General features: G+C 40.8%; 1 protein-coding gene across 13 annotated transcripts in view; it reads right to left on the bottom strand.

The window, feature by feature from the left end:
- TRRAP (transformation/transcription domain associated protein) overlaps positions 1-25,227 on the bottom strand; it is a 115,941-nt gene that overhangs the window by 66,567 nt on the left and 24,147 nt on the right. For 10 of the 13 annotated variants that reach the window (XM_075995297.1, XM_020281534.2, XM_075995301.1 and 7 more), the window contains exons 16-31: positions 25,110-25,207; positions 24,430-24,624; positions 23,425-23,616; positions 20,981-21,146; positions 18,706-18,962; positions 16,491-16,691; positions 12,999-13,150; positions 12,460-12,659; positions 10,877-11,094; positions 10,573-10,770; positions 9,715-9,975; positions 8,738-8,899; positions 6,417-6,513; positions 4,997-5,118; positions 4,551-4,721; positions 1,506-1,574 (exon numbers count right to left, since the gene is read on the bottom strand). In XM_075995297.1, the coding sequence (XP_075851412.1) occupies positions 1,506-1,574; positions 4,551-4,721; positions 4,997-5,118; positions 6,417-6,513; positions 8,738-8,899; positions 9,715-9,975; positions 10,573-10,770; positions 10,877-11,094; positions 12,460-12,659; positions 12,999-13,150; positions 16,491-16,691; positions 18,706-18,962; positions 20,981-21,146; positions 23,425-23,616; positions 24,430-24,624; positions 25,110-25,207 (2,759 nt within the window). The remainder of the gene's footprint in view (positions 1-1,505; positions 1,575-4,550; positions 4,722-4,996; positions 5,119-6,416; positions 6,514-8,737; positions 8,900-9,714; positions 9,976-10,572; positions 10,771-10,876; positions 11,095-12,459; positions 12,660-12,998; positions 13,151-16,490; positions 16,692-18,705; positions 18,963-20,980; positions 21,147-23,424; positions 23,617-24,429; positions 24,625-25,109; positions 25,208-25,227) is intronic. The other 3 variants (XM_075995294.1, XM_075995300.1, XM_075995295.1) reach the window with 2 other exon arrangements.

The raw sequence follows: 25,227 nt of genomic DNA, 5'->3' as shown, positions 1-25,227 counted from the left end.
GGGCTTAGGGGATGAAGCTACAGCCACGGTGGCTGCCTCTGGATCCAAAAACACTGGCCTCTGAGTTTCAGACATGTGGTTGACCACCCAGAGCTGGACATGCCCTGGCTGTGCAGGTGACACACTCATAGGATGAAAATGTCCCAGGAGGGGCTAAAGGATTCCCCCACACCCATGACTCTGTCCCCTATACAACTGCTCCCCATCTCCAAATTATGTGCTAAGTGTATGAAATCTTTTCATTTGATAGAAGTCATCTACCCACTATGTTTTTTAAATGTTTATTCTAGAACTGTTTCAGAGAACAGATTATAAGAACAAACATAAAACTTAAAGCCAGAGTACCCAGCAGATTCGAGATGGAGAGAAGCACAGAGGGACCTGCACCTGCTCCCCAGAGCCTGGGCTGTATGAATACCCTTTGCTTTCCTCGGTGAAGATTTCCTGACTTTTGTCTGCATGTCTAAGTAACAAACCTTCAAAAGGGCCATGCATGGCATATTACTTCTAAAAAAGGTTTAGTTTTGCTTAGTTGGCTGTTTAGAAGCAGCAGGAAACAAGAATTATATAAACAAAACACCTTGACACAGAATGGTCAAAACAAAGCATAATAAAGCCAAAAAACCCCCCAAAATTCCAAGTTGGGATGAGACATATCCAATAAAGGCACAAAAGGACAAAAAGCCACTTAATTATGCCTCTGAAGAACTATGAGGAATTCCCTAATGGGGACACTGCTGTGAACTTTCATTCGATGTTATGGAAGATACAATTGCACTGATAGGACATTATCAACTTAAAAGAGTATTTCAAAAAAAATTAACATATACAAGTAATATTAGATTTGAAACAGCAGAAAGCATGCATTTTTAAATCTTTAATGACCCATATCAGATACTTAAAGATTTAACTAAAGTGGTTTCCCCTCAAAACCATATAAAATGTACTTTGAAGTGCTAGTTATTTAACTTTCAGCAAACAATTGGGGTGGGAGATTTAGACCTAGAAAACATACATGCCAGTATTTATGTGATGCCTTATTTACATTCTCCTTAATACTTTATAAAGTCCTAGAAACATCTCCAGTTGGTTTCATCAGACAATAATGATTAAGCACAAACATTTACCGACCACCCAGTGATGGAAAGCAATGGGAACAATAGCTGAGGCACGCACCACCATGTAAACAGCAGCTGCCAAGAACAATCTAGAAAACACACTGTTTAAAGCAGAACTAGTGAAATTGAAATACGAACATTTCAAACGTCCCAGAATTCTCATCAATAAAAACAAAAGGGAGATTTTAAAGAAACATAAAAAGAAATGTTCACAGCAATTAAGAGAAATAAAAGCAAAATATAATACTAAATACGCATTTAACCATTTACGTGGACCATGATACATAAAACTAGACCTGACCAGCACATCAGGTAACAGCACCGCTCAGGTGTTGACACCACAGTGCATGGCGGGGTGCCCTGCCCAGAAGCAAACGAGTCACTCACGTTTCCGTCGCTCCGCTGGCCCCCCTTGTGGGTGATGACCACCACTTCCATCCACTTGCGCAAATGTTGCTGCGGAAGAAATACAGCCTTAGACACAACTTCTCCTTCACAACATGTGTATTTTGCTTCCAAATACTACTCTTAGGTGGACACTCATACATGATCAATTCCTGTCGTGCTTAACATGAGAACTGCAGTGTTTCCAATTATTGAAATAGCCCAACCATCAAACTAGAGATGAGAATAATCGGCATCTGTTTATGATCTGTAAATAAAAAGGCTGAATTTGCCTGATAAAAAAAGAAAATATTCTCCTGAACCTGGTCATTCCAATACCAGGCCCTGCCGTTTTGTGTGAAATTTGTTTCATTAACAGCCATACGCTGGGAATCAGGGTAGAAGTGAAAGGCAGACAACATCCCTATCCTTGTGGAGCTCGTGGTACAGTGGGAGAACAGGTAAAACACAAAAGTACCTGCTGTGTGTGACTACAATTAGGGTGTGTGTCACAAGAACAGGAACCAGCTGTAGAAAAAGGATGAGGGGCCAGGTGGTCCCGGATGAGGATGTGGCTCAAAGGAGGCAGACATGCCAGAAACAGAAGGGCAGAGAAAGAAGAGGACGGACAGGGCCCTGAAGCCAAAGAAAGGCAGACATGGTGGCTGAGGACTCGTGGGAACAAAGGTGACAGGCGTGGGAGCACAGGCTGCAGTGGGAGGCTGAGAAGATAAACATAGACCCTGTTTGGTCAAAGGCTGTGCAAATTAGTGTCATCGGCAACACTTCCATTCTGTGCAGTACAACAGCTATGGTTCTCTAACGAGACTCCGCATTTGATACGAGCATATGGCAAGACAGATCCTGACTTTAGCCTACCCTGGGCATGTGGCAGCGAGGCTCCAGCCTGGCAAAACCAGGTGGGCAAGTGCTCAGCGCCTGAAGCTAAGCCACAACAAGAGCATTCAAGTAACACATGTATCCTTCTTATCCAGCACTGTCCAAACTTGTTCTTCAGAACACACGGGTGTCCCACAGGAAATTAGTGAGTTGCTTTAAACAGGATTCCATGGTAAAACAGGCTTGGGAGATAACGGTTTAAACATCTAACACTGGTCTGTAAGACAAGGCTTCTCTGCACCTTTAATGTCCTTGTAGTCTATGCCAAACTTCAAGAGGCTGTGTTTCCCAAGCTTATACAGCAAATGAACTGGTTTTCAGGGAATATCTACATCTTGCAGGATATTTCTTGAGAAATGCGTAAAATAATATATATTTCTTCAAAGTAAACTAACGACATTTTATCCATAAGATTCCCTGAAGGATATTAATCACCAGAATACAAATTCATGAAATCTGTATCTTACTAGAATGGCTATTTATACAAATATATAAATGAGAGTAACAGAATTAAAGGTGTAGACATGGCCAGCCACATCATTCTTCTTTCTGCTTTTAGATCTCCCAAAGAAAAAGAATGACTCTAGCCTGGGCGTGGTGGCTCACGCCTGTAATCCTAGCACTCTGGGAGGCCAAGGCGAGGCGGGTGGATTGCTCAAGGTCAGGAGTTCGAAACCAGCCTGAGTAAGAGCGAGACCCCGTCTCTCCTAAAAACAGAAAGAAACTAATTGGTCAACTAAAAACATATAGAAAAAATTAGCCAGGCATGGTGGCGCATGCCTATAGTCCCAGCTACTCGGGAGGCTGAGGCAGAAGGATCGCCTGAGCCTAGGAGTTTGAGGTTGCTGTGAGCTAGGCTGATGCCATGGCACTCTAGCCCAGGCAACAGAATGAGACTCTGTCTCAAAAAAAAAAAAAAATATTGTAAAGAATAACTCCAATTGGTATATAAAATTTATTTTTAGTTCAACGAGGAAATATCCAAAATAACTAACCACATAAGACTTCAAGGTCAAATGTTAAGAAGTTCAAATTTAAAGAAAGGAATTGAACATCATATATGTAAGAATGAAGTTGGATCTGAAGGATAAACACCTTAAGATCATTTAAAATATATATATAAATATATATAAATATGCTATATATCTTCATTCCACATACAATATATCTACAACTATATAACCTGTCTACTCTCCTGTTTATAGCTAGGAAAAAGGTATACCAAATACAAAAAAAAATACCTTCGGTATCTTAAAAGTGTCAAAATAGTCAAAGGTTACTTAGCTTGGAAAACATGAATGTTTACAGTGATGTACCATGAAATCGTAAGCTAAATTATTATTTATAAATCTATTTACCAGGAGCAAAATTGAATGCAAAAGAAAGCTAACAGATGAAATCCTCCTCCATCTGCTTACACTTCAATTTTAAACAGTCAAACAAATCTTTTATCTGCACAATTATTTCTCTAATAACTCTAAAACTCCAAAGCATTTCTGAAGTTCTTACTCAAGGCTGTATGGAAGGAGGTGCACTCATCTATTTTATAGAAGTATAAATTGGTAAAATTTGGGGAGCAATTTGATAATGTACTAAAAGATTAAAATGCATACATTCCTTTAATTCACAAATTCTACCTCTAGAAATGTATGGTGCAGATAAACACACGAGAAATTATGAACAAGTTTTTTGTTGCATCATTGTCTGTAATGAAAAGACTGGGAATAATCTAAACATTCATCAGTGGGGGAGTGTTAAATTATGGCAAGTCCACATAATGGAATATGAATGTATGCATGTATAAGACAGAGCAAAGAAGCACTTTATGTACTAATATGAAATGATAGAGTTATTAAGTGGAAAAAGCAAGAACTATGTATATATTATGCCTCCTAATATGGGAAACAAAAGAATAATCACATGTCCTCTTACACATGTAAAACCTCTTCAGGACACACAGGAAACTGCTATTCTTGTCCCTGGGAAGGGGGACTGGACAGCTGGAGGACAAAGATCAGGAGACATTTTTGCAGTAAACCCTTTTGCACCTTCTGATTTATAAACCATGTGAATGCATATCACTTATTTTTAAAATAATTTAAGTTTTTCAAGTTTATTATAGAATATATTTAAACACATTTGGCTTACCATCATCTGATCACAAAATTTATCATTGAAAGAATTTGGGAAGAGCCTGGTAACAGAAGTCAGACGATTCACAACATTCAAGGTCAAGCTTCGATAATCTCCCAGCATCATCAGCAAAGGTCGCATGTGTGTGTGAATCTGATCTACTTCTATCGTAGCACCCTCTAAAAACTAATAAAAAAAGAAAAGTTACAAAGAAAAATAGACAACAGAGAATACTTTATTACAGAATGGAACTCATATTCAATTCTAGCAGCCAGTGTTTATCTTCCAGACAATATACCATATATTCCAGAAATTTATGATGAGATGAGGAAGATTTATCTTTAATATTTTAAAAAACTTAGACTATTACAATCAAGTATACGGTAACCACAGACAGAATTCCAGGCATACAGAACTCTTAACGCAGAAAACTATCTGTCTCCTCTCTCTCTCTCTCTCACCTTTCTCATACAGGCTTCCCCGGCCTCCTGGAGCTCACTATTGGTGGAATTCAGGGCTTTGAAGAGTGCAGCGATGATCTTCTCCCTGGACTGAGGAAGGTAATTGCAGGCAGCAAGTGCATCTTCAGGGAGAGAAATCAATACAATTTCATTATTAACCTGAAAAATACCCAAATAGTCTTCTTCTCTAGAGGCTCCTACCAACCAACAAAAATATTATATGAGCCACTAACCCTCTTTCCTTTTATCTGGCCTCCAGAAAGACAAAATAATGCATAGTCTTCCACCCATGCGCTCAGTATTATCTAAGCATGAAGTCAGCAGCTTGCCAGCAAGGCTGTGATAAATCTGAGCCTCCAAGTGGGAGGAAGAAAGGCTGGAGGGGGAAGGGGAAACCCAGTGACACTCCTACCCCCCAGGACATCCTCACAGGGTTAGAATGCACCAGCCTACAGGCAGGCCCATCTGAATGATGCTGAGGGCACAGTCTCTGTCCCCCTGGTAACAGGGGATGCAGGAGACATATACACATAGCCCAGCTTTTCTTCACTGCCCAACTTTGGGAGTTAAAGGCTTTAAGTCTTTGAAAATATTCTTAGGAAAGGGGACATACCGTATATGTTAAGAGAGGACATTCTAACAAGAGAAGGTACATAAGAGGCCTCAAAAGACAGGGACCCCAACAGAAGTGAGAAGCTGCCAAACATCCCCTCCTTAGGAGCCCCCCCCTGGTTTTAGCTTGCCCTATCTAGAACATTCTACCCCCATCCTCAACCTTGGGTATTAGGGTCTCTCAGCTCTCCACCTCTAATTCAGGGAGTGTTCTAGTAATATTTTATTAAGGGCATAAAAATCAAAACAAGGAGTCAACTAAAAAAGCTTATATCGGGTTATTTATTCACCCTCCCCCCCCAAAAAGAAATTGTTTCTATATACAAGGGTCAGTCAATACAGACCTAGTATTTTCCTAAGCTTAGCACAATTCTTGTGCCTGACAATGATAACTGAGGTTTCTACGGAAAATCTAGAGAGTAAAGGATTCTCAAATGCTTCTGAGTCATTGAAAAGTCTGTAACAGTTACAGGGTACCTTACTACACATTCTGATTCTGATGAAAATGGCATTATATGAAGCTATGACAATTCTCCGAAACCAGAACATTTGATTCATTACAGAACAAAGAGTTTACTATAAAGTACCAATTACTTAAATCCTAATAATACATATAATCTTATATCTCATTATGTAGTTTGATAAACATAAACATAATTTTTGATCACACCTTAAAAAGTCAGAAAAATTAGACAATAAAAAAAAGATCACTGTCTTCTTTCACTTTTTTTTCCTGTAGACTTCCTCAGAGGTCAGTCTCCCTTCACTTTTATACCCTGTAGCTTGTTTCAGTTTTACATTAACTTACTTAATGCTGCAATCCGTAAAGGTACAAGCGATGGAAGGCTTTTGTAACAGGGCAGCTTTGTCAAAGCTGAATCTTCAGCCTCACACAAATTCAACAGCTGCAAAAAATGAAATGACTTGATTTAGCCCACTCTTACTGTGAAGACACAATAACCTTGGCAAATAACAGAACACAGCAATCTTCCACACACACTGCAACACAATTAACAGCTGACAAACTAAACTCAAACCCAAAAGAACTGAGACCGAGCTTCCTTATTCTAAATCAAAACTCAGTTAACCTCATTAGTGAAATAAATTCCTAGATACTTTCTCACTCACTCTGATACCATAATGTTTTTTCTGAAAACAGAGGGGCCACTTTAACTGCAAATCCCATGACGGTGGGGACACCTCCTCCTTGTTCAGAACAGCTCTCAGTACCTTGGGCCAGTGTTTGAGAAATGAGGTGGTAGCTATAATTCAAATGTTCACGTGCTCATACTTTTTTTCAAGTACAGAAAAGCATAAGAAGGAAGTTGAATGTCACTGGGAATTCCAGTGACTTATCTTTCCAGACATTTTACCATATAAGTATATGTTTACTTGTTGAATATCTAAAGTAATATATATGGTGTTCTGTTACTAGTTTCCCTTTCTCTTTATTTACATCCTGAAAGACTAGTATAGACTTTTACCATTTGTTTCTCCTTAAAGATTCCTACCTGGTGAGAGATTTAAAACAGCAGAAAAGGATTTATGGTGAAAAGCACTTCAAGACTCCCACCCCATTCTCTCCCCAGAAGAAAGTACTGTTACTAGGTCCTTGTATGACCTTTAGGAACACTTTCCTCATATATATAGGGACACATGTCTGTGTGTGTGTATACATGTAAGTGTATGTGTGTGTAATGGAGTGGGGAGAGGGAGAGAAAGAGAGAGAGAAAGAGTTGGGTAACAATACAAAACCAGTGTTCCAAACATGGTCACCCACCAGAATCACCTGGGAAGCTTTTAGACAGGAGCTTCCCGGGTCTTACTCCAGATCTACTAAACCTGAATCTCCCAGGAGAGGACTCAAGAGTCTAACTTTCAAAAGATCCTCATGTGTTCTGATGCTGCCAGTGTACTGATAAATATTTGGAAAACCAGTTTCATGCCCTTGACCCTACCAGGTTGGGTCTTAAGTTTAGCGAGTTCTCCATGCAGGTTATAGTTCATTTGTCTCAGAACAACCAAGGGAAGCTGTCCTCCCATTTCCTAGAGGCTCTTGACCTTTTGTGTGAAGCCTGACAGCGATCACTCGTGTACAGGGGATATAATAAGGTTTGAAAGATCAGATAGACCATATGATCACATAAACATCTGTCCAAGCAGAAACATAGGACTTAAAAAAAAATTTAAGAAAACAGGTAAATTTTCCTAATTGGAAATTCAGACTTCATGTGGAACAAGAAGAATTTGCTCCCTGTGACTTCTGCCTCAGTGCACTCCGACAATGCCTCTGGGAACATGATTTATGTCTCAAAAAATTTCAAACTAGGACTGATCACCAAACCATTACTGTATTCTAAGAACTAATGTTTATAATTTGGTTATGTTCACAATTTATCACTGTCTGATATCACCTAACACTGGGATGTTTACAGTGACAAATACTTATAAAATGCCATTGCCAGCATCCATATTTGGGTCCCGAGGCACGTCCGCTAAGCAAAATGAGTTAGTGCAGGGATTAGGAACCTTGCTTTAAAATAACAGTCTTTGTTCAAATCTAAGCTCTATGGGTCACCTGCTCTGTGGCTTTAAGTAAGTAATAAACCCTAAGGCTCAGTTTCTATATCTTTAAAATGAGAATAAACAGTAGTATGTACACTTCATGGGGTACTATCAAAGCTAACTAAGAGCATTCATGACATTGTCAATAGCGTATGGCACATTTAAATGATTAATAAATTCAATAAATTGGCACTTGATCTGGGCCAGCCTTATCTGGGCACCAGTTGATATGAGAGTAATTAAAGCAGATGGGTGCAGTCTTATCTTTAAAATATAACTTTAAGGCCCTAAATTAGAGCAAGGTTCCCTGCAGGGACTAACAGAGTTCTCAGAACTCAGAACACACCAACATTCTCTGAATATCACTGATCACCATGCCTCCTTTCTACCCAAGCCCATATGCAACATACCTGCTCAGAGTGCTGTGCCAGGTTATGGCTGGTTACCTGCAGGTCACCGCCTGAGCCTTCTCTGAATGCTGCCTGACCAGTCTTCGAGTACAAAGACAGGCTAGCAGACACACCTCATCACCATCCACACCACTCCGCACCACCACCCCCCTACCTCTGTGTAGAACACCTTATGCTCCACCACGTTAAGATCCATTGTGAAGAGCCTGGGCTGTAACGTGGTACAGAACGTGTTCCCTTCCATCAGGCCAATCTGGGCGTTGGCAGGCTGGTGTCGGAGCAGGTGCTTCTTAGGTGGAACCATATCCTGGAGGACCTGGGAAAGAAAAGGAGGAGGCCTCGTTAACCAGCTACCCCTTGAAAAGCAAATACCTCTGGTCACAATAGCCCCAACGATAATCAATTTGAAAACTGTAAGTAAAATAAAAAGTTATTATAGACGTCCTCTTATTAGGGAAGGATGGATATATTCCACATGCTAAAACTGGGTCATAGATAGGCACATCAGATATGTTTGGTTTCTAAGGCTCCAGGGTAACCTCTCTTAAAAAAAAATCAGAAACAAAAAACAAGAACAAAACCATCAGACTGTGCCATAGAGACTTAGGAAACCAAGCTTCTATTCTCTTGACACAAATAATTACAGACATAGCCATAATATAAGCACACTGTTATTTGCATATCTGAGGTGAACAAGACCACATCTGACAGTATAAGTGGCCCTCCATATCCGAGGGTTCCTAATCCACAGATTTAACCAACCATAGGTGGAAAATACTCAAGAAAAAAATAAATTAAAAATAATAATGCAACAATAAAAAACCCCAAAAATAATAGAGTATAATAATTATTGACATGGCATTTACATTGTATTAAGTATTTAAGAAATCTAGAGATGATTTAAAAAGTATACAGGAGGATGTTACAGATACTACACCATTCTATTTTATTTAAGGGACTTGAGCATCCTGGGATTTTGGTGCCCACGATGAGTCCTGGAACCAATCCCCTTCGGGTAACTGAGAGACAACTATACTTTGTGACGTGGATACAAAACTATTAACTGAGTAGCATCTTAACTCAAATTTGGAAAAAAAAAAAAAAAGACGATTCTGGTGACAGAAATCTCACCTCTTTATGGGGCTCCATTATCACTGTCACGCTTTTTCCAGTGACCTGGGCCAGTACCTGCAGTGAATGCATAGCCTGTTTTCTCACAGTGGAGTTAGGGGAGGTGACTTCTCGAACCAAATCATGTGTCACATGGTGAAAAGACTTTTCCTGAGCTGCCACAATCTCTTCAGCTCTCTCCTCGTCTTTTAAAGGTGTTGCGCACCTCATCAGAAGCTGCTCCAGGGTGGTCTTTGCCATGGCAACTGCCCCGTTGGAAACCTGCAGGCCAAGGACACCTTAGAACAAAAGTGGGGGGCAACGCCTCCCACTACAGCCAACTCCTGTACACCTGTCTGCCATAAATGCTGCCACTGGGGGATCCACACCCCTCACACCAGTTGCTTTAAAAAGCCTACCTCATAGCACCCACTCGGTACTTCAGTACCTGAATCACCTTCAGCTAGGTAATTCTTGTACATCATTGGGAAAAGGAAACATGGATCTAGACAGGACCTTGCATGTACCAAACAGAAAAGCAGGCAATGCCCACTATGCTCTACTGGTGAGTCATATATGCACACAGGTTCAGAAAGAATGCAACTCCTGTGGAAACTTTTGTAGTACATGGGAAGCAGTATTCCTTGTTTCAGATGTACCGTGGTAAGTACCCAGGCCTGCGACTGTTCCTTATCAAGGCAAATGACTACTGAGATATTCAGAAAAGCCTATGGGGGTTCTGAGCAGTCCTTTAATTAAAGATGTTGTAATGAAATCTGCTAGAACAACACATTTGCAGAACCGGCTAATACTAACTGTTCTCTAACAATTAGCTCCTTGAAAATAGCATAGTTAGGTGTGGGGCCGCCCGTCACCTACCTCTCCTGTTAAGTCCATCATGACAAACAGAAGCGCTTTGAGGAAAGTCTGCTGGTTCTGGAGAACCCAAGTGAGAGGCAACCTCTCCATGAGAAACTTAATGGACACCACGCCCCCCAGCTTTGCGTACCACGCCTGCTCATAACAACATGCACACAAGCGCTCTACAATGTATGAAAACAGGGGCAGCTGGCACGCCTAGAGAAAAACAGACAAACCATATTGTGTTACTGCAATTCTTAAACCACCAGTTTGAAGCATGAATACCCCTCAAATCAGAAGATACTCCTCAATCCTTCCTTACCCTCTCCTTTGAGCCCAGGATGATACTTGCAACGTCAAATATCACAGCTAAGGCCACCTCCCCAATTTTGCAAAGTTCCTTTTCTTCATATGCCATACAGATAGCTATTGCATCAATAAGAACCAAGGGATCCATTCCTTTCGACCCATTTTCTTCACTGTGAAACATGGCTGTGCTGGGCTGGCTGCCCACCTGGTAGCAAGGGAGCAAGAAAGGACCTAAAAGGAGAGGTAGAGGACATGTGAGAAGGTTCACTTACATGAACATTCTTGTCGCCTTAAACTGCAAAACCACTTCATGCTTTCTTTGAGGTTAAGAAGTCAATAAAAGCCAGCACTGAAACTTTAAACCAACTTCTGCTAACCTGCAATTATTTGTAACTAAGTGATCTGATTCCCACTAATGCTATTTTCTAAATGTATTCCATTATATAGTGTATTATTTTCAGATTTTTGTCAATCACAACTCAAAAATGTATTAATTTAAAATGAGAACCACAATCAGATATCTTTTTTAAAAAACCATTAACAGGCCAAGGGGCACAGCATGGGAATGACTATGGGTCATGCTCTGGACATTCCTGACATACGAACAACAAAAACCAACAGCATACAGCTGTGACAGAGAACACACACAGACGGAGAACAGTCAGCCACAGCAACGTCAGTTAACGCCTCATAGGTACCAGCACCAGGCAAGATGGAAGTTACAGAGCGAAGCTGGAAAGAAAAATGTTGACACAGAAGAAACACTGAGAAATAATCGAAGTGCTAAACGGTATAGTGGTGACTATTCAAGCCAAGAGGAGTTAAAAGGGGGAAAGTTCTATGTGTTCTGCTTGTTGATCTCTAGGTAAGGAAGCTCTGAGGACACAAATTGGAGCTGAGCTCAAGTGTGGTCTGCAGATTGATTAACTGTTACTGGTCTGCGAGGACATGCCAAAATTGAGGGTAAGTTTTCAGAAACTTACACAGCAACCGGCAGTGTAACGACAGGTTTATTGTCTTTTATAAAGGTATTGTCTACAATGGATTGGAAATGATAATGAACACAATTGGTCCTTCACTACCAAGAGGGTGAGAGCCACCAAAGCAGAGATGAGTAGCTGGTCTAGGCAGGAGGAACAGCCTGGGTGACTGTCCTGGGAGGAGAAATAAACACTGCAGGGGAGAAGATGAGGAGCTGGCTGCAGAGAAGAGGTGATGATGGAGCAGAGGGGAAGACTGGCCTCGGAAAACACCACCAGGCAGAGGAAGAGCAGCAATGAGTGTGACCATAGCTGTTTTCCATGAGGCATGTCCAAAAGTATTTGCGTACAAAGAGTATAAAAGGACTAAATGATTAAATTGGGTATATTTTACAGACAAAACTTGGTAATAACTTTCAAGTTGAGACCGCACCCACCACTGAAATACCAAAGACCTTTATCAACGTAGTAAATGGAAAATTAAAAAACAAAAGCCCAAAATCTATCAGCCAAACTCAGCTTCTCTAAAACAACAAAATGTCCTGACCAAGTTTTAGAAGCACCCTGAAGACATCAAATGTCTACTTCCTTTGCCTGAGCGGGTCCCCATACTCACCGCACTGCTGAGCAACTGCCACCATAGTATAGTGGCGGATCAAGCTGGCCACAAAGGGCAGGGCGCTGGGCCGCAGGTCCTTAATGACAGCAGACATGAAGGCCCCGGTCAGGGCCTGCTCAAATGTCTTCCGGGCTGGGGTGTCTTGTGCTTTGTAGCGATGTGATATGATAACATTGGGTATGGTCTTTTCTGTAAAGCTGAAATGCAAAATTAAGTCCAGCATCATGACACCAAACTCCTGAGCTAATGATTCCACCATGACTTGTTTTTTTTACTTCCAACCTACCCACTTCCCTCTTATTTAGACAGGCCTGAGGGAGTCAAATTTCTCTGCTTTAAGGTCAGCAACAGCTGGACTCAAATATGAATTTCATTCTGAATACTGATAGCCAGTGGTTCAAGAGACATCAAATATATTCTGCCTAATACGTGCACAGCCAATAAATTAGGACTCTGAGAAGCCTGGGAGGTTCTCTGTATCCCTAATTCCTGAAGTGAGGTCCACCCCATCGCAGAGGGTGAAATGACTGACGTACTTGGGGTGCGCGAGCAGCTGGTAGAGCGCGTGCTTGTTGTCCTCTAAGCTCATCATAGCCACGAGGAAGCACCTGATCACCTCCCACGCCTGCCTCCGGTAGTAGGGCTCCGTGTTGGCGCTTTTCAGGCAGTCCAGAGCGGTCTCAATGGCCTGCAAAGGAACGCGGAAAATACAGCTTGCACCGAAATTCAATGATTTTGAAAAGCTTTCACTGAAAGCATTTGCAGCACCCTGAAGACTCTTAACACATATTTTCTTTTGAGAGAGCACAGTGGGCCAATACAGTCTAACAGGTAATTTACCAAATGACACTTCTGGAGAAGGCAATAGAAATATTATGAAATAAAGAATTGTACAGTTCAAATTAAAATGTAAGATGGCGTTTAATAATGTCTTTTCTTTTTCTTTTTCTTTTTTTTTTGAGACAGAGTCTCACTCTGTCACCCCGGCTAGAGTACAGTGGCTATTTAGAGGCACAATCATAGTTCACTGCAGCCTCAAACTCCTGGGCTCAAGCAATCCTCTCACCTGAACCTCCTAAATAGCTGAGATTCCAGGCACATACCAACCACCACGCTCTGCTAATTTTTTTCCCAATGTTTTAGACATAGGGTCTTGCTGTGTTGCCCAGGCTAGTCATGAACTCCTGGGCTCAAGCGATTCTCAGCCTCTTGAGGTGCTAGCATTACAGGCATGAGTTGCTGTGTCTGGCTTCAATAATTTCAGCTTTAAATAGCCAAGAGGAGATTAGAGAAATTAAGTGAGCTCAGAAGGTAGATTTGCTGGATTAAACAAGATTTTGTGTCTTCCACACACTCATCAAGGTCCTAATGAGAATGAAGTTTCTGCAGAACACAGACTTTCCTGTGTCTAAGTTCAAAACTGAAAGATAGCTTTCTTAAGCTCTTACTAAATTCTCTCTTTAAAAGAGAAAAAAAAAGCTTTATATTAACTTTTTCAGAAAACCTACATAGCTATACACATTCTGATCCTATTCATTTCCATTAGGTTGACCAAGAAGGGAGGGAAGGCACTATGACACACATACAAAATCTGAAGCCTTTAAATAGCTAACACATTAATTTTAAAGATAATCACATGCATATATATCAAAGAACTAATTTTTGTTAAAGACTTGGCCAGGCATGGTAGCTCATGCCTGTAATCCTAGCACTTTGGGAGGCTGAGGTGGGAGGACTCCTTGAGGCCAAGAATTTAAGACCAACCTGAGACCCCTCTCTACAAAAGATAGAAAAATTAGCCGGGCATGGTGATGTGCACCTGTGGTCCCAGCTACTCAGGAGGCTGAGGCAGGAGGATCACTGGAGCCCAGGAGTTTGAGGTTGCTGTGAGCTATGATGCCACTGCTCTCTAGCCCAGGCAACAGAGTGAGATCCTGTCTCAAAAACAAACAAAATAACTAAAGATTCACCCAGGCCCTGTATGAGGAACCAGGAGAGGGTGAAGACAGGGACAGAGGCCCTGTCCTCCAGACCATCCCAGGTACAGGGGCACACGGCACACATAGTCACGTGAGTGTGACAATGGCTCCTTGTTACGTGAGTCCACCATGAGCATCTTAGTCCTTCTGCAGAACTGTCTCTGATCTGGTCCGTTATGGTTAATAAATAGGTGATATTGACTTTAAAAACTTTATTTTCAAGAATCAATGTAACCTATGAGCCAATTACCTAACAAAAAGAATAAAGGGGGGGGAATGAGCATTTATTGAAACCTTAAAATCTGTACCCCCATAATATGCCAAAAAAAAAAAAAAAGAATAAAGGGTTGTAAGATGTGCCAAAAGCAGAATTATTTAATGGAAATTCACTGGCACTTGGCTTGGCCAAGAGAATTTTTCCCTTTTCCCTGCCAACTCCTTAGCTACTTGGCCACTCCCGCCTACAGGTCCTACTTGGGAAGAAGCCTCAACAGGTACCATGGTAAATCTCCGAAAGGGTCCAAAGACTTTTATTTTCTAAACCTAAATTCTTCCATGTTTTAGTTGCTTTTGGGTAAAATTACTTCTAAAGAGATTTTTTTTTTTTGCTCTGCTCAGTCCACACAGATGTCCAATAAAAGTTAGATGCCTTAGTGTTCACTTAATACCAACCTTTCCACTGACATGACCAAAGCAAACAGAATCCTCTCAAGGAAATTACCTACGACATGGGAAAGTGCTACAGGCATGAGGCTGTTCACTAGAGTAATTTTTTCAATGTAAAGACAGAGAATATAGGAGGAAATTCTCTTAGGAGGAAAGTTGATTTGGGGAATATTTTGATGAAGTTCTGGGTTAGAGGCTTGAGATTGCACCTGCCCCAAAGCTAGAGAGGGCAAAGGTGAGGAGGACTGGGAATAAGGACATGCTTAAAGAAGTGGGGGACAGGCAGAGATGACAGAAAACAACTCCAAAGTGATGCTTACCATAACGGTATCCTCCCCCTCAAATGTTTAGTAAACTCCAGCAAAACAAAACAAAACAAAACAAAAACCCCATAGAACCCACTGCATGAGTAAACTTCTTAAACAGAGAGGGAAAAATGCCCAGCGCTGCAAACTGATGCAACAGATGGAGCAGAGTTAGCCAGAGCAAAGGGAGGGCTCAGAGTGGTCCCGGGACACATAGGCCAGGGGCTCAAGGGGCTCAGGGCCCAGCAGGCACGCAGCTCACTGAAACATCCAGTCGCTCAGATGCACCTAAAAGGATACTATGATATCCTTAAAAAATACCCAGCATACAATAACCAGATAACTGTTCTGAAAAGGCACAGTAACAAGTGCTATGCTACATTGCAGAAAAGGGCTGCTGACATGACAAGGGAAAAAGCAAATGTGACAACATGAAGACACTAACAGGACTAGGGGAGAGAGGTGGTGGAGAAATTGCTTTCAGTACAGACAAAGCAAAGGGAGCAGAGCGAATATGCCAGCAAAATGTTGGGGACAGTTTATTTGCTTTTTACACAATAAAATGGGAGTTTTGAAAGTACATGCAAGAGACCCAAGAGCTGTCTCCAGTGGGATAAGAGCCAGGAGGAGAGAGCATGAGCTAGGTTTGCACAAAGAAGGGAAGAAAACAAGGTGCTGGGGGTGACAGGGATGAGAGACAAGCATGGAACACACTTGGGTTCTCACCAACACTTGAGGTAAAGCCTGTTGGGCATTAAGAGACTGAGTTCAAGGTGAGGATGGGCTGGCATCACCTCCCAGTCATCCAGAAAGATGGGACTGCTCAAGTGTCCCAGACTCTCAGGGCAACACCACCCCCCAGCCTCCCAGTGTTCTCAGAGCCCCTTGCTAATCGCTCTGATCACCAGATAAACCTTGTTCTACTCCAAGTTAGAAATTCCCTCCAAAAAAAAAAGCATGTCTTAAAAAAAAAAAAAAAAAAAGCATGTCTTATTTATATACTTTCAAATAAAAATTAACTTTCTTAAAATGAAACATAGTATCTTCAACAAAGCTCCCCAAAGACTTCCAAATTTACCTTCTCCATTGGGAGCTGAAGAGATGCTTTACAATCGGAAAACTCTACTGTAATACTGGGGCCTTGAACTTCCGTCACAACATAGTGCAGCTTCTGGGACTCCTTCAACATCTTCCTGTTACTGCCACCAAATTTACCAAGTACACGATAGGCCACATGGGAGATGCTGTCAGCAGGATTGCGTAAGGTACGCCACAAAGCCTAAAAATCAGCATGCTTTTGTTAAAATCTTCCCAAGATAAAACATTCACATAGTTCACAAATCAAAATTCGAAAGTGATGAAACACTACAGAGCAACAATCCTTCCTGCCATCTTTGTCCCCCAAAACACAGTTTCCCTTTCTTTGGGGAAACCAATGTTACTAGTCTTGTATATCCTTCCAAGGAAATTTTACATCTTTGCAAAAAAATGTATATATAAATATAAATGTTCTTCCACGCTCCTATGATATGAATAGAAGCACATTATAAATACTGCAGAGCTCAAAAGCAAGAAAACTAAATAATGTGTTGTTCAGGCACATACAATACAAAATGGGAGGGGAAGAGCACAGAGGTAGATGCAATTAGCTGGCCAAGTTCCAGTCCTGGAGTTAGATCATGAGCACTCAGGTTTTTATTTCTATCTTTAGGCTTTACAACTTACAAATATGACACATAAATTATCTTGTACATTTCAAATTTTACAGGATGGCAAAGGGGAAAAACATGGGTCATAAAGACACCTGCATTACAGGACTACAGGGAATAAATTAGGTAACATGTACCTTCGCCTAAGGAATACTCACACTCAACTGTCCCAAAAATACTCTGGAAATTTCCCCACTTTATTCACCTAAATTCTCAGAAGTCCTAAAAATTACCATAGTTCAAATTTAAGTCTATTTTTCTTAAATCACCTTCTGTAACAATGTCAAATATTCATGTCTAGCAATATTCAAACTTAACATAAAATCTTGGTACTTTTCTCTAAACCACACAAAATTCCAATTTCTCTTATGTTCCTGTAGATCCCAGCAGGCTTCTCCTCAGTAAGCATTGGTAAGGTGGAGTCTCGGTCCCCTCCCCTTCGCTTGGCCCACCCAATCCTTGTGAATCCTCAGGAGAGGGGACTTCTGCTGCACTCCCCCAGGAGGGGGTGGCACTGAGAACAAGCTTAGCCTAAGCTGCTGATGGGACCGGGAGAGACTGACACTATGCCACTCCTCTGTAGGGTGGGTGACTGTCACCTTGACCCTCTCTCTCTCTCTCTCTCTCTGGCCATCTGCTCATGGAGGGAAGGCCCAAGAACCCACCTCTGCCTCCTCCCACATGCTGCTCATGCACACTGTCAGGACCAGGGTCTGCCTTTTAGACCCAACAGTGCTGTTCTAAAGGCAGGCTCTTGTCAATCCCCATGTGACCAGCAGGGAGAGTGACTGTAACCCACCACCCCCTATTCCATCTTCTTCTAGGCTAGATGAAACCCAAGATCTAAATCAGGATGAGCAGAGAAAGTCTTCCAACCTTAACCCCAAGTCCAAGCTGTGGTCTCCAATCCAGCTTGTCCACAGCCTCTTGTCCCCTAGGAGTTATTAGCCTCCATCATATAAAGCTGCTGTTCCAACCCCTATTTGGGGTCAAATACCCTACACTAAACGGGCAGGTGAATAAACAGAAAACCTAACCCTCTGACAATTACCAACCACATCAAAAACCAGTAACAGCAAAACATGAATGAAAAATCTAACTGTTACATGTAAACTTTAATAAACAAATAAATATATAAGCATCTGCAAAACTACCTCCTTTATTAGCTGCTCTTTGTCTCTTAAGCTGGGGTGGGCAGAGGCCTATTCCTTCCCTTTGGAATCCACATCCCTTTATTATTCAATGGAAGATCTTTCATGAATAAAGAAAGGTTTGTGCTGGAAGCAACAGTGGCCATATAGTAACCTAACACCTGCCTCTTAAGTCATCAATTTATTAAGAATGTAACACTTGTGAAAGTTCTCTGAAAAAGCGGTAATACTACACAACAAATATCCATTCACGATCTATAGTATTTCCTTATATCTTTCAACACATTAGCAGATTCACAAAGTAAATGCAAAGTCACACCACTCCATCTAGCAGACAGCCCAATGATAGGGACAACTAGCCGCAGCTGCTCAGCAAAAACTAGATATGTGAGCATCCAATGCCCCTGCTGGTGCTCAAGTGAACGGGACTTACCTGCATGAGCTCTGCGCGGACAGGCTGAATGTGGTCATATAGGAAGTCGGGCTGCAGGTTGTCCACACACAACTCCAGAGTCCTCAGGCCTTGGCTGACCAACGTCTGAGACCCATTGAGTGCGGACACCAAGGGATCCATTAACATGGGCAGATAGGGCAAGAGAGAGCTCAGCCGCACGGGTACCGTGAGACACAGTTCCACAAAGAGGTCCTTCATGTGCTGCTTGTGCAGGCCGCTCTGCAACATGTTCAGTCCTGGACACAGGGTGTGAGAGCGTCAGAGAGGGAAGTTACTTTCCAGACACATGCCAAAGTTAACTGTACAAAATAACTGATCCACCTGTTGTAAACATCAACAAGATGATATGCCAAGCACAGTGGCTCACACCTGTAATCCTAGCACTCTGGGAGGCTGAGTTGGGAGGATCACTTGAGCTCAGGAGTTCGAGGCCAGACTGAGCAAGAGCGAGACCTCATCTCGACTAAAAATAGAAAAAAATTTAGCTGGGCAACTAAAAATAGAAAAGATTAGCCAGGCATGGTGGTTTGAGCCTATAGTCCCAGCTACTCAGGAGGTTGAGGTAGGAGGATCGCTTGAGCCCAGGAGTTTGAGGTTGCTGTGAGCTACAGTGATGCCATGGAACTCTACCCCGGGCAAAAGAGTGAGACTCTGTCTCAAAAAACAAAACAAAACAAAACACAAAACAAGATTATAGAAAGACTTTTTGTGCCCTTTTAAATAATATGTCCTATTAGTTAAATCAGTTCTACAACTGCATTAATGATCTCTTTTGTAGTGGCAACAACAGGCTTATGTAATTATTATAAATAGTAATTTATTATAGTATATCCTTATAACTTAATATAAGTTATCTTTTTTAAAAATCATGAATACTATTAAGCCCAACCTAAAGACCCAGACTTCAAAATGATGCTTTCACCTCAAAGTTCAAAGTTTATATCTTTTCAGGCTTCCAGTAGACCAAGTTGAGGTCTATGCTCTAACATAAATATTTTTTTTAATCAACTTTTATTATAAATGGAGAGGAACCGCCTCCTTATAAGTCAAACTCCCCATAGTTCACCAGGATAATCAAGGATTTATTGAGTTCCTTCCTCATTGAGCCCTACCCACCGAGGGATAGGAGACCAGCTAGACAGAGAAAGGCATGTAACAGTGGACTGAGAGTGGGCACTTCCTGCGTAGCACAGACCGACAGTGAGTGAGTGAGTGAGTGAGTGAGTGAGAGAGAGAGAGAGAGAGAGAGAGAGAGAGAGAAGAGGAGTTGTCAGGGGAAGCACCACGAGGCAGCAGAATCAGAGACAGAATCCAATGGGAAAGGTGACGAGAAGAGGGCACAGGGCTAAGTTCCCAGCACAGGATCAGCTTTAATGAGACTAGGAGGCAGAAATAAGCTTAGGGACAGCAGACAAGACAAGAAGAAAGAAATGAGACTAAGGACAACAAAGTCTTGGAGACTAGAGATGGGGTTAAATATGGACCCTGATTATGGGCCACATGAAGTCCCTTCCATGGCAGATTTATGGCCATTTTATTTATGTTTTATTTTATTTTTATATTTTTTTTAAATGCTCATTTTATTTCAACATATTCAAGTATGTCCCAGTTGCCTTCTGAGTATATAATGCCACTTTTCTTTAAGGAGTTTGCAAAGAAAATACATGAGAAAGTCAATCCCCTGTCAAGAGCTCAATTTACCAAAAAAAGATTAATTCCTGAGATAATGTTTCCAATCAGTTCATACTCCATAAACATTCAGTGGGCTCAAGATCCCCTTTAACTATGTATCTTGAGAGCATTCCTAATTATATAGGAATTACAGGATCCTTGTTATGCAGATTAGAAACTAGATGAAAATATATACTGACTGTAAATCAGCTTTGTAAACTTGCTTTTTCCTTTTTGTTCTGATTCTCTTTCAGTCTAGGGATCCTGATCTTACTAAACCACTAGAAACCACTTTCTTTCTAGATGCTTACCAAATACTACAAAAATACAACCAAGCCCTAACCAGGTACCTAAAACCTTCTAAATCCCATTCAATGCTGAGTAGGGAGGGAAGAACCTGTGCCCAAACAGGGCTCCCTTCAAAGTCCCATTGCCTTTAAAGAAGGGGGTGAGATACGGCACACACACATCCCACCCCACAACCATGACCTTCGTGGGGTGCAGAGGATGAACTCCAGCAATCAAAGGCAGCCAGACACATGCACACACACAAGACTAAAAGGCAACCAGTCACTGCTCTGACCTTGCAGGAGGTTGGGGAGGAGAGGCAGAAATTCCTGATACAGGAGATCATGGCTGCCTCCGCCGATAGAGCGGAAGAGTGCCCGGAGCAACAGGAAGTAGTTGTAGGGCTCCTTGGCGGTCTGTGCGAGCTCCATCGAGCTGTTCACAATCTTGTGCAGGTGAGGCTGCAGGGTGGAGAAAAGGCAGATTAGTGGAGAGTCTATACCCTCAGACTAGAGCCAAAGCATCAGTGCAATCCAACAGCAATGAAAGGCAATTCTGGTGAGTTCATTCCAAAAGAAAAAACAAGAACTTTCCAACCTTTATTTGACTCAAATTAATTTCTCTTAAAGTATATGTTGGTTTCTACCAGTTTAGCTGTGAAAGGAGCATTTATTCTTACTCCACAGTTACATGATGTTGTACAGGCGACATGCAACAGGAACTCACCGGTCTGTGTGGTTCTTATGGGTAGGGTCACTCCTTTATAGGACTACATAGTCAACAAGATTAAAGAAGCCTGTTTCCTAGAACAATCTAAATGCAGAAAGTTACCTATAGGAATAAAAACTGCACTACCAATCAAATAAGATGTAGGCAAAGTGTGAAAGAACCTCAAAAGATGTTTGAGATTATAGAGTTTTAGAAGACTTAATGGAAAAATATGTTTATATGGATAATTCTTTAATTGAAATAAAATCACTTTATTACATCATAGTAACTTTAACACTTTAAATCACATTGGCTTTTTATTTTGTACTTCAAATCCTGCTTTTTGACATATTACAGGCTAAGTTTAACGTAAAATCTTTTTGCATGTATATTTAAAGTGAACTGTAAACTGTTGGTTTAGTCACTGATAGTTCCAAATTTATTACTATATATGATTGAATATGGCATGATATATTTATTTTACAGAACTATATTTTTTTTGGCAAAGAGTTCTATGAAATTTGTTCCCTGAATATTTTTCTTGACCAATATTCTAACATTGGGTTTGTCCTGTTAGGTTTTATTTTGTTTTTTGTGTTCTTGTTCTATATATTTGTATCTAATGTTGGCAAAATTAGTTATTTGAAGATACTGAATTATGTGAAAACACATTATGACTAAATATTTTATATCTTTAAAAAACTGAGTATTTTCCATTCATTCATTCATTCATTCATTCATTTTATTTAGAGACAAGAGTCTCATTTTGTTGCCCTGGCTAGAGTGAGTGACTTGGCGTCAGCCTAGCTCACAGCAACCTCAGACTCCTGGGCTCAAGCGATCCTCCTGCCTCAGCCTCCTGAGTAGCTGGGACTACAGGCATGCGCCACCATGCCCGGCTAATTTTTTCCATATATATTAGTTGGCCAATTAATTTCTTTCTATTTATAGTAGAGACGGGGTCTCGCTCTTGCTCAGGCTGGTTTCGAACTCCTGACCTCAAGCAATCTGCCCGCCCTGGCCTCCCAGAGTGCTAGGATTACAGGCATGAGCCACAGTGCCCAGCCTTCCTTTTATATTAATACAAAAGTAATGTAAAGTTGTTAACAGATTACTACATAACTGAAAAACACCACAGAAAATGGCACACACTGGGGCTCTATACCACCATCTGCACCTCTACTCCATAAAGAAAGGACCTTGCCTCCATCTTCAAATTTTCCCTTATGGAAAAACATCTCTCTTTAGACACAACTGGTGATAATAGTCAACTTTCAATAAGAATTAAAATATTTTGCCACAAGTGGAAGTGCATTTTTATAAGGTTTTTATTCCACCATCTGCTACTTTTAGTGAGCAATATACGTTTTAGCCACTTGCTAGAATCAAATTACTGATGAGATTCAATTATATAGGATTAGTCATGTAGAAAAATATGTGATGAGACATCTTCTCTAAGATGATTTTAATAAAGGAACACAAACTGATTAGAACTCTTGATTTAAAAGGGAAAAACAAGCAAATAGTCCTGAAATGTGCTGCATACATATTGCTGTACAGAATGTGAATATAGAAGACACAAAACCCGAGTAAAGGTTGGTGTAATCAGTTCAGAACTGTCACACAGTAGGCTGTTTCTCTTTGGATTAGAGGTACATGAAGACATTTTTTCCTTGTAGAATGTTCTTTTGCATCACCTAAGAATAATATATTCTTATTTTACTTTTATAATCCAGAAAAGGAAAATGAGTTTTAACAACACTAACAACATCACAGCACACTTAACCAGAAGAGTTCTGAATTTTTCATATTAAGACATCAGATAAAGAAATTAAGCTCTGCTTAGAAACACATCAAATGGTTTTCACACTTGGCCCTTATTTGTTGCAAATATTTATTAATTCAAAGAGCATTTTACACATAAAAACAGTCACTACAGTTTCTGTTCAAAAGTGAAAACAAGAATTAGGAAACAACAACAAAAAATCCCTGAATACAAGTACTTGGCACTTAAATATGAATGAACTTTACCTTGAGCATTTGTTCATTTTCAGCTGCAAAGAGGGAGACGGAGCCAAAGACCAACTTAAACAGCTTGAGGTACAGGTTGGATAGCTCTACGTTGGAGCCCATTTCTGGCAGGCGATCAAGGAGATATTCCACCAGAATTGTAGCAAACAGAGCAGAGGTAGTAGGATTTGCCAAGAAGGAATTGGCAACAATCTATCAAAACAAGAGATGCACGTGACAAAAATAATTCCTTCCTCAAAACAGCTTTAAGACAAAGTAATGAGCTTTTCCAAAACAAAACAGAACCTATACCAGACACTCCAAGACATTTAATTATCCACCAAAGTAAAAAAATGGATTTGCTAAGCACTGAGAAGAACAGCTTGATTCAAGTACTTAATCTGTTATTTCACCCTCACAAATACCGAGGGCTACAATTAATACACATTTAATTTCTCCTAATGAAAGGAACTGGTCTAAAGCATCCGGATCTTTTGAAAAATTTTTTTCAAACATTACAGCCTAATATTTCTCTAAATTTTGCTCTGCAAGCACATCCTTAGGTTCATTATTTTCTTGGGTTTTTGTTTTTTTGTTTTTTTTTTGAGATAGAGTCTTGCTTTGTTGCCCAGACTAGAGTGAGTGCCGTGGCGTCAGCCTAGCTCACAGCAACCTCAAACTCCTGGGCTCAAGCAATCCTGCTGCCTCAGCCTCCCGAGTAGCTGGGACTATAGGCATGCGCCACCATGCTTGGCTAATTTTTTCTATATATATTAGTTGGCCAATTAATTTCTTTCTATTTATAGTAGAGACGGGGTCTCACTCTTGCTCAGGCTGGTTTCGAACTCCTGACCTCGAACAATCAGCCTGCCTCAGCCTCTGAGAGTGCTAGGATTACAGGCGTGAGCCACCGCACCCGGCCCATTATTCTTAAAATCCTCAAATTAAATCAATCACGAAGTATTCAACCCATAAAAAACTGCAAAGTTATTGTTGAAAGAACATTAAAAAAAAGGAGTTTTATACCTGAAGAGCGTAATTTTTTGAGATTCTTTCCACCATATAAGGGACTGTAGTTTGAAAGATTTCTTTAAATGTTAAAGGATTCATCATTGTGAACACACCAGCGAAGTGTTCCAACACCTCCTTCTCTTCCTTCATTCGAACAGTCTGGCAGTTTGCAACACGAATGTACGTTTGACCATTTCCTGCTATCTGGACCTAGTAAAAGGAAAAGAAAGAACCACACCAACAGGCCTTGAAACTGAACTTCTCTGAATATATTCCATTATATAATCAGATCAGATGCATACTTAAAATAGAGCACTTGAATTAGATAATAAATGTACCCCCCGCCCAAATCTTTTAAATTCTTTCTCACCTTAATTTTACAGAATAATTTTTTTTAAAAAACACTTTAGGTGTTCAGATCAGAAAAATGAGTAAACTTAAATCTTATGTTTCTATTGCACTCCATTCATACCATCTGCCCCACAAAATGCACTCATCCAGACTTTTATTAAATATAAGAATTCTCACCGTAAGTGCAACACTAAGTTGCAGAACAAAAGCAAAGGTAGGTATATAAATACCACAGACCACCCAAATAATAACAGATGTCTCAAGGCCTATTCCATCTCACTAACATCTTAAATCTAAAAGGCATTTTCCATATGCAACAGGCTGGTTTGAGGGCAATTCCTTACCTGATAAATATCTAAAGCCTGCATTGCATATTTCACAAGTTTTATGTAAATCTGTGTCTCTTTGGGCTGTAACTGCTTGTTGGGAATAAACTGAGCTTCTGGAAAAGAGATAGCATAT

Source organism: Microcebus murinus, chromosome 19 (genome assembly GCF_040939455.1).
Source record: "Microcebus murinus isolate Inina chromosome 19, M.murinus_Inina_mat1.0, whole genome shotgun sequence".
Lineage (NCBI taxonomy): Eukaryota > Metazoa > Chordata > Mammalia > Primates > Cheirogaleidae > Microcebus > Microcebus murinus.
This window is presented reverse-complemented; position numbering and strand designations above follow the sequence as displayed.